We start from the raw sequence: 9462 nt of genomic DNA on the forward strand, positions 1-9462 counted from the left end.
CAGCAGGTGGGATATACTAACCCTGCCATCAGCCTGTGCTTCTCACCAGCAGTTCATTTCCTTCCCGGAGCTGGGGATCCATCCACAGTCTGGTGTCACACCTTGGGGCAGTGGTGGCCGTGGCAAACGAGGAGGAGCAAATCTGTGATGGCTCGTGGTGCGAGCGTGCCTGTGAACAGCTGCTCAGGCTGGTGAATGAGGTTTGCAGGTTTCTCCAAGCCCTGCGTGCTCCCACGTTGAAATACCAGGGGCGTTATTTTAGTTGTGGGAAGGTGTAGCTTTCTACCTGTTAATAGCTACATTTGTGAAGATTTGTTAAAGCTGTTATTTTAGCTTAAACATTTTGTGGGAGGGAGGTTCCAGAAAATTACAGTAATTGTGACTGTCAGATGAAGACATTTGCTGTGCCTGGAGGGAATGGGCCCGCGTTGCGTGGCTGCTGGCAGCGAGCGCAGGAGAGGGTTGGGGGGTTGCTGCACCTGGAGGGGCAGGCCACAGCAGGAAAGGGAGTGTCTCTTCTCCGTGATGTGCAATGTGTCTGGGACTTGAGGAAAGGCAGACTGGGATTTACTCTTATTTTAAGGATTTATTTTATGGATTTTATGCTATTTATTTTGTGGATGAGGTGCATAGGTGAGTGAAGGCTGGTGACTGTTGGCAGAGCCAGGCTGGGCAGGGAAACCTCTATCAGATGAATGCACAGGCTCTGGACCATCTGCAGATGCGACTTTCAGATGCTGTTTGGAGTAGCTGGGGAGCTGGCATCTGTGAAGAGGCAGGAGCAAGCCCTGCGTGGGTTAGCTGGGCAGCACAGGTCCTGCGCTGCCATATGGCCCTGCAGACCAAGCGCTCCTTCTGGCTCTGCCTCCACCGCGCTCTTGGGCCGTGGCAAATCGCTTCCATGACTTTCTCTATATGTTTCCCTTCCACCTCCCCCCCAGCCTGTTCAGAGGTGAGCTGTTCAGAGACAGGTCGTCTGGGCAGCGTATGTAATCTCAGTGGGGGCTGTAGTTGCCTCCGTCTTAGAAATACCTACTAATAATTGCAAAAGATACAAAGGGGACGGAGCACACAGAGAGTCTGGGGGCAAAGCGCTGTGGGAGAGAGCAGCAAGCCGGTTTCAGAAGGCTGAATTCCTTGCATAGACTGCATTTTCTGCCTGGGGTGTAGTGTTGCTGGCTGGCAGTCTTTCCAAGCTCACGGCCTCCTGCACGGATCAGGCTGCTGGGAGAGGGGGAGGATGCTGTGTTTCACCACACTGCAGTCACCCCTGGGCTCGGGGCTAAAAGCCTTGGCACATAACGGCTTGGCTCCAGCTGGGTTTAACATGTCAGTGGGGAGGGAGCTGTGTGCTCCGTTACTGAAGGCGCGGAGCCCAGTGCTTTGGCATGTTGCTGAGGGCAATTTGCTGTAATGCTCTTCACCTTCTCACCTGCAGTGGGTAATTTTTTACTGAGTGGCCTGTTAAGGTGTTCAGGGTAATCAGTGCAACAGGGCTGGGAGGTGTTATGTGGCTTGGCGTGGCTTTGCAAGCTAAACCCTAGCTGAGGAGTTGAAAATAATGTCAAGTATGTATCTGTCATCTTTATTTCCCTTTTCCCCTCAAGCATCTTCTTTCCTTGCCTCCCTCTGTGAAAACCTCTCACTTCACAGCACTTCTGTGGTAGTCCCTTCCATCAGAACATGTTTATGGGAGGAGAACGGCCCCTCCTAAGGATCCCTGTGGCCCTAGGGTGAGCAGTGTGTTGGAGCCTGTCTTGTGCTCACTCTGACCTGCTTGCACGTCTGTGCAGTGCGTCAGAGTAGCAGGACCTGCTTTCCAGTCCTCTCCTTCCACAGCAGGCTTGCCTTGCTCTGGCTGATTCTCTTCTTTCCTCCCAGCGCCAGCTGTTTGCAGCACAGCTCTGAGCCTAGCTTGGGTAGTGCTGTAGGTGCTGGACTTGTTCTGCCTCCTCCATTCCACCATGATACCCCTTGGGATGAGAGAGGGGGAACACAAGGGATCACAGCATGTTGGAGTCTTGGCCCCAAGCTGATGCAGAGGATGCTTGTGGAGCAGCAATGAGCCTGGCCAGCAAGTCTGTCTCTGCCTGAGCCTCGCTGCTGCTGAGATCCAGGGTTCTTGTTTGGTTCTGCATCAAAGAAACCTTTTCACTGTTCTTATCTTGTTTTGGTGTTGCTTTCTGTGCACAAAAGATCCCTGTTCATGTTCCCTGTCCTTCACTGGGGAGGCTCCAGGCTGCTGCTTTCAGAGCTTACAGAAGTGATTTTTTTTCAGCCTGTCCTCAGTGATTCCCACTATCCCTATCCTGAGCCTGTAAAATGAAGATGACCGAGCTGCTCAGCCTCTTGAATCCCACCCTGAGAGTTATGATGAGAAAGCACTAATAGGCAAAACAAGGTTTGCTCTGCGTTGCCACTCTTGAACCTTCGGCACTGACTGAGCTCTCAGCCTTTGCTGGGTCTACCAGGGAGCTGTGACTCTGCTTGGGAAGCCTGGCTGTTCCTGCGTGCCGCTCGGAGTGGGAGGGACGCTGCGCTCCCTAATCAGGGTTGCTGTTTAGTCATGGTCCTCCACATCCTAATGAGAAATCTGTCACGGGTGCATTTCTTGGCTCTTTGCTTTTGAAGAGCCGTTCTGGAGCCCGGCACAGCAGGCAGATGGGGCTGGGTGGAGGTGAAGGGCAGGATCTGGTTCTCAGCAGGGAATGTCAAGGTTGCAGACGCAGGTTTGGCAGGTGATGGGGAGGAATAGCCAGCAGCCCCTTGCTTTTGGACAGGTTCTTGTCTGGGTAACCCCGGGGAGCCCAGGAGGCACTGTCACCTTTTGTACTCCTTTGCACTTCATGCCAAAATGTGCAGAGGGAAGCCTGGCTCTCCAAATATCCTGCATCTCTTACCAAACTGTACAAAATACATGTGCACGCAGCCGTGAGGGAGAGCAAAGAGAGCAGGGAGCTGCCCACTGGCATTTGCGGAGCCTTTTCATGGCTGTGGGTGACAGTGGCGTTGCTGTTCATGCACACCATGTGCTCCTTAGGTTCTCCAGTATCTGGAGACTGGTCTAAAGCTGCTGTAAACTTTGGGACCTCATTGGATCAGCTTAGATGATGCCACTTGATAATGAACAGAAGAGAGACGTGTGACCTGACATGAAGCGGCAGGAACAGAGATGCCTACCTATTTCGTCGTTTTAGAAGGATTCCTGTCTCCCAGCGTGATCTTTCTGGGTACATGACCCTTGAGAGCCTGCCAGAGTATTCTCATTTGCACTTGTAGGATGGAAAGAGAGTAACGGGAAAGAGCATTAAGGATATCTGCTGCCAGGAGGAGGTTGTGTGCTGGCATTTGGTGGATTTTCTTTTAAACTCTTGGGTTCAGCAAGTTTTATTAACGTGAGCGTAAAAGATCTTGCAATCCGTAGAAATTAGTCTGTTAAAAGTGGTCTACAGTGTGTATTTGAAACTACTAGAGCAGTTGGCTGAATCGGGGCCTTCCATATTCGTGTCTTTTGAAACAGTTTCTAGGAAAACATTTTTTGTTCCCATTTACACTGAATTGAAAAACTAGACTGCACAGGCAGCTGGTGGGAGAATTCAGTCTGTAGCTGCTGCGGAGAGTAATGAGTTGCTTTAGACACGTGATAACTATTTAAATTAAAGAAAAACACTAATGACAGCTGAGAATACGCTGAGGTTAAAATGGGTCATGTAAAATCATTTAATTTTCAAAACTGTACATACTTTCTCAAGCAAACTCTGCAATATAGTGTATATGCACATGCATATATGTTTGTGTGTGATGCAAAGAAAACTTCAGTTTTGGAGCCCTATAAAATCCAAAGCAATGATGGATGTTTTTGGGAAGCGTTGGTGGGACAAGCACATAATTGTGTTGGAGGACCAGAAGGTCACTTGGGGTCCTTACAAGCACAGTGCTGTGCTTGGGCAGCAACCAAGCCTGTTTTCTAGCTGAAATTTGTGTTTATTGTGCCACGTTCAGGATTTCTGGCATTTGTGTTATAGCATTGCTGGATGAATTTGTACTGCAGGGTGGGTTTAACAGCAAAAGCAGTTTAACAGAGACTTAGTGAAAGCAGGAGGCAGTTCTCTGGTGGAGAAGAATACAAGCTTTCTGCCCCCGTCAAGGAGCCTGCATGCATACTCAAAACGCCACGGTGTGACTGAGATGACTTCAGGTTAGATGGGAGATAGGAGAGATGCTGACAGCCCCAGGGGGAGGGTTGCTGCTCTGCTGAAGTCAGTGGGGTTTTGCTGCGTGCGTGGAAGGAGAGGAAGATCAGGCAGCTGTGTATGAACGATGGGAAGGGTGCGGTCCAAGAGCGATCACAAACATCAGTGCTTCATCTCTGAACCAAGTTCAGCCTCTCAGGTATAGAAAGAAGCATATGGAGAGGGGTGAGCCTCGGAAAGCAAACAAGTGTCCTGGCATGTATGAAATCCATCCTCCTCCTCTAAGCAGGGTGGCTGTGTCTGTATTCCCTTGGCTGCATTTCATCTGCTTGACTAGGAGCAAGTTGGTTTCTGCGGGCAAAGCCGTTCACTATGGAGAAGGAGGATCATAACGCTTAGGGACTCTCACCCTAGTCTCCAGCATTGCCAGCCTGTGGGCAGTTGTTCTGTGTAAGTAACTTGACATCTGGCTTTGTTCTTCCTCTTGCCTTGTTTTAATTTCCTGTGGCTGCAAGAGTGCCACAAGGCAAGGGGAAACTCTCGTCTCTCGGGGTTGTGGCATTTCCCCTCTTCTTTTTCTCATTCTACATGTCCTTCCCAAGGAGGAGCGACTGAACAGACAAGGAAGCAATTTAGGACGGCACTGCTGAAACCCAGTAATTGCCTGTTTTTTCTCTCACGCTGTTGGCTTAAAGGAAGAAAGTGAGGCAAGAGGCAAATTTGCACATTAAAACCTTTCAGTTACTGTTGTTCGGACTGCTGAGGATCTGTAGGGCATGGGAAAGTGAGGAATTACGTTTCAAGCTATCTTGAGGAGAGAAGAGCCTTCCTCTTAATTCATGCATCATAACAGGTTTGTATTTCTCAGCAGAGACACTGAGTTATTAACTTCCCTTCCCTTCTTCTTTCCCCAGCATTATCACGCTTTTTCCAACAGCCGGAGTCTCAGACAGTGGAAGAAAATGGCATGGCCCGATTCGAGTGTCGGATTGAAGGACTGCCCTCCCCTGTCATCACGTGGGAGAAGGACCATGAAGCTGTTCCAGCAGAACCCAGGTGATGCCCTGATTGCTTTCCTGGGTTAGCTTGAAAAGAAGCAAAACAAAACCTGACCATTTTAGGATGTGGAAATCCTTCATAAAAAGGTAGAATGAAGAGAGAGATGATAGACCAGGTTTGGACCTGATAATTAAGTGATGTAAGAGGGGGTGTTCAAGGGGCCCATGCAAACAGTGCTTTGTCTCCAAAGGGGACAGAAAAAAAATCAAAGGGGCCCACAAAACACCTAAATAAAATTAACTTTTCCCCAAACATCCAACCCACCAAAAAAAAAGAAAAAAAAGAACCAAGCCCTTTTTTGTTGCTGATCTCTTGTTCCTTGAGGTGCTGGAGTGTGTCCAAAGAAGGGCAACAAAGCTGGTGAAGGGTCTGGGGCAAAAATCCTATGAGGAGTGGCTGAGGGAACTGGGGGTGTTTAACCTGGAGAAAAGGAGGCTGAGGGGAGCCCTTATCGCTCCCTACAACTGCCTGAAAGGAGGGGGGAGCCAGGGGAGGGTCGGTCTCTTCTCCCAGGTAACAAACGATAGGATGAGGGGAAATGGCCTCAAGTTGCGCCAGGGCAGGTTTAGGTTGGACATTAGGAACAATTTCTTCACCGAAAGGGTTGTCAAGCACTGGAAGGGGCTGCCCAGGGAAGGGGTTGAGTCCCCATCCCTGGAGGTATTTAAAAGCCAGGCAGACGAGGTGCTTGGGGACAGGATTTAGTGTTGGACTTGGCAGTGTTGGGTTAACAGTTGGACTTGATCTTAAAGGTCTTTCCCAACCTAAATGCTTCTATGATTCTGGAACCTTTGCCACGTTGGACCAAGTGCTCACTCTATAACAGATAGTTTCAAGGAAATGAAATCGGCTGGAAATTGGCTGGCAAACTCAGTAACTGAGAGTCACGTCATGGTTCTCCAGTGGCATGGGAAGTCTATATGCAAAGGTGCACAGTTTTCATCAGCCATTTAGTCCCCATCCAGAGCGTTGGAGGGAAACCAAGAAGAGTATGCAGAAGGGCAGACAGCAGCATAAAAGTGAATAGTGAAACTTGAAATTGTGCCGGTTCCTACAGCACAGAACCTGGACCCTGCGAAGGCCTGTGTGTGTATGGAACAGGACTGTGGCGTGGCATGGGCTGCCTATGGCTTGTCCTCTTGTGCGGAGTTGAGGTAGAAGTTTTTGGAGGATTGGGGCCTGGCGTGAGGAATATTTCTCCAGCTGACTGGGGGGGGTGTGTGTGTGCAGTGCTGGGGGTACTGGGTGTTCCCAGCTGAACTCCATGATGTGTTTTTCCTTTGATTTTGGTTGTGGTTTTAGAGATGGTTGGTTTTGTTCACTGTTTTCCCATGCAAATTTGTCTCAGGGTTAATGATTCTTTTAGAGCACTGTGTCTGCTCAATAACCTGGGAGGTCTTTATGTTTGTTTTATTCCCATGTTTAGAGGTCATGTAGTAGACCCTGAATTTTCTTTTTTTTGAGGAAAGGATAAGAGCCCTGCAGTATGATACCTTTTCCTTAAGGAAAGTCAGTTACAGCCGCAAGAAGAGGATAAACCATTAGTTGGCTGTTAGTTGGTCTGTAGACCTCAATCCTGCAGGAGATCAGTGACTGCATTGTCCTTTAGTTCGTAAAAACTCATTTTCTGTTTCTCAGAAGGAGCTGTTTCCCTCCCAGGGAAGTTAAGCCAAGAGGCAGGAGGAGAGGAAGGAAGGAAGGAAAGAGGGGTGGGGTAAGGTTTAGGAATAATTTTGCAGCAATGACTGTTTCTGTAAGAATAACCGCTTATATCCTTGAGCCTGAAGTGTGGCATCTAGAGGTTTATAGAAGGCTGTTGCTTTGTAATGAGAAGAAAATTAATAAATAAAAAAAGAAAGAAAAAAACCAAAAAAGAAGGGATTGCAGAGGGAAGTGTGCCATAGATAGGGCAATGGCTTTTTAATGAGACAGCTCGATGGATGTTGTGAAATTACTTGCTCAGAGATTGCTTTCAACACGGGCAGCCTGAAAATTGTTTTCCTTGTAAAAGCCAGACCATAATCTCTGGCTGCAGATCTTGCTTTTTAAATCATGTTTTAGCTAATATGCCTTTTCAGAAGGATTTGCTTTTTTGTTGTTGTCTAGTTGTTGTTGTTGGATTTAATATCACTGGCTTTCGAAGGAATTAAGTGAATTCCAGGAAACATTGGCTGTGAACCAGAGCTCTCCGTTATCCTTACCCCGTCATGCCTAAGGACCAGATCTCAGGCCAGTCTCTGATTACTGTGGACTCCCTCCCACACATCTGATGAGCCTGTGAAAATGCAATTATTTGGATAGGTAGACGTCAGGATGATGATTTCATGTTCCAGTATAGCAAGGTTGGGTATATGTACAGAATCAGGCTCTGTGGCTATAGGCAAAACCCTTGAGATAGTGCTACTGCATCGGTGTTTATGACTTATTTTAAGAGGGGTAGAATAGTCATAGCAAGCTTGATACTGCTTTTTATTTTCTCTTTTTTTTTTTTCTTTTTTTATGTTGAACTTGCCTTTGGGCACTCTCTTCAGCCTTTGCCCTTGGGTGCGGGTTGTAGCATGGTGCCACCTCGAAGGTACTGAAGGCTGAGCTTAAAAAATACTTAGACAACCCAAAGGGTGGAGTAGTGCTTACTGATGTTTTCAGATGCTTTCCTGCCCTGCTGAAGTTCAGGACAAAACCCAACCTTCATATCTGAGTAGGGCACACAAGTATTTTGCAGCTCTGGCTTTGAAGTACTTTTAAAAAACACGGTCTTAAATCTGTAGCAGCTGCTGAGAGGTGGCTTGCAGGATTTCTCTAGACTGCAGTTGCTTTGGGGTTTGTGCTACATCTTTTGGCGTGATCTCTTCTCTGTTTTAGGTGCTGGCTGGGTTTCACACCAGGCATCAATTGCTATTTATTTTCTGTAGAGCTGAGTACTTGCTAGGAACTGGAGGTCTTTGGAAGTCTGCACATAAACACATACCCTACAGATCACATGGTCTGCAATGACAATATCTTTTTCCACATTTTGGCTAAGTGAGGGGTCTATCTGTGTGGAGAATTTGTGGAGAGTTGTCATGTGTCAAGAATGCCTTCATATGGTTTATGTTCACGTACAGGGCTCTTGAGCTGTGAGAAAAAGGGCTTGCAGGCTTCGAGTCTGCAGCGAAGCTGCAGGTTCCTAACTTGGCCTGAGGACTGGTGCTTTAGTCTATTTTGTATACCTTCAAAAGGCTGTGAGGAAGGGTGTTCCAGCAGTCTATTGGGGATAAAGTAAGAAAGGGAATTGGACTGTTAGTGCTGGAATATCCTCTGCTTTACACGCAGCGTAGCCCCCTGAGCTGTAGGGTTGCGAGTTTTGGACACAAGGCAGCAGTGCTTGATTTCAGTTCTTGAGCACGTCCCTTGCAATCGTCACTGAGGAAGTGAGCAGCAACCGTGGGCCCCTCCGTGCTCTCTTCTCGGGCCCTGCTCTCATGTACGAGCGTGCTCGGGGAGGAGCAAGGGGAACAGCTACATGTTAGTGTCCTCTTGCCCTTGCAGCTTGCTGCCTTCCGTGCCCGTGGTACTCAGGTCCTGGTCTGAGCGTGCTGCTCTTTAACCAGCTACCCGCTGCAAGTGGGGGGCTTGCCTTTTGCCCCTGTTCAGGGCAGTCTCCTGTGAGATCCTGGTGCTATAGCTGTCAACAGCAAAACTCCTGAGACGGCTGAGGTTCCAGCATTTCTGTTTCTCCCAGGACCTTTGTCTGTCTGTCCTTTGGTTTTTGTTTTCTGCTTCATTCCATAGTGAAGGTGAGCAGACAAAGAGATCCACCCTTCATGTGGAAGAAAAGCTGGTGCCAACTGTCTGCTCTGAACCATCAGGCAAACTTAGCTTCCTTGCAGAGAGCCTGGGGATGGAGCAAAATGCCCTTGCAGGCTGCCTGGAGGCTTCTAGTCAAGGGCTGCCGGGAGCCTGAAGAGCTGGAGGCTTTGTGGGCGACTGGGAAAAACTGTGGGTAGAGAAATCCTGCCTTTCTTCCCTCCTTGCTTCCCTGGGAGAGGAATGCTCACCTCTGTCGTGCTTTCCCAGCAGGACGTACCACATGAAGTAGATCTCTCTACTGCTGGCCTCACCAAAGGGACCATCTTGAGCTATGTGGTGATCGAGTCTCCCCACTCTCTCTCCCTTGCCTCCAGCTCCTGCTCTTTGTACAAACACAGTGGCTTGTTTTCTGCCCTCAGCT

At 48.6% G+C, this 9462-nt stretch overlaps 1 protein-coding gene across 1 annotated transcript in view; it reads left to right on the forward strand.

Annotated features, from left to right (window-relative positions):
- The window catches only part of IGDCC4 (immunoglobulin superfamily DCC subclass member 4), a 62834-nt gene that overhangs the window by 5706 nt on the left and 47666 nt on the right, over positions 1 to 9462 (forward strand). Inside the window, exon 3 of the mRNA XM_035902529.1 lies at positions 5108 to 5249. Within this exon, the coding sequence (XP_035758422.1) occupies positions 5108 to 5249 (142 nt within the window). The remainder of the gene's footprint in view (positions 1 to 5107; positions 5250 to 9462) is intronic.

This window comes from Egretta garzetta, unplaced genomic scaffold (assembly GCF_000687185.1).
Source record: "Egretta garzetta isolate BGI_Z169 unplaced genomic scaffold, ASM68718v1 scaffold549, whole genome shotgun sequence".
Classification (NCBI taxonomy): domain Eukaryota; kingdom Metazoa; phylum Chordata; class Aves; order Pelecaniformes; family Ardeidae; genus Egretta; species Egretta garzetta.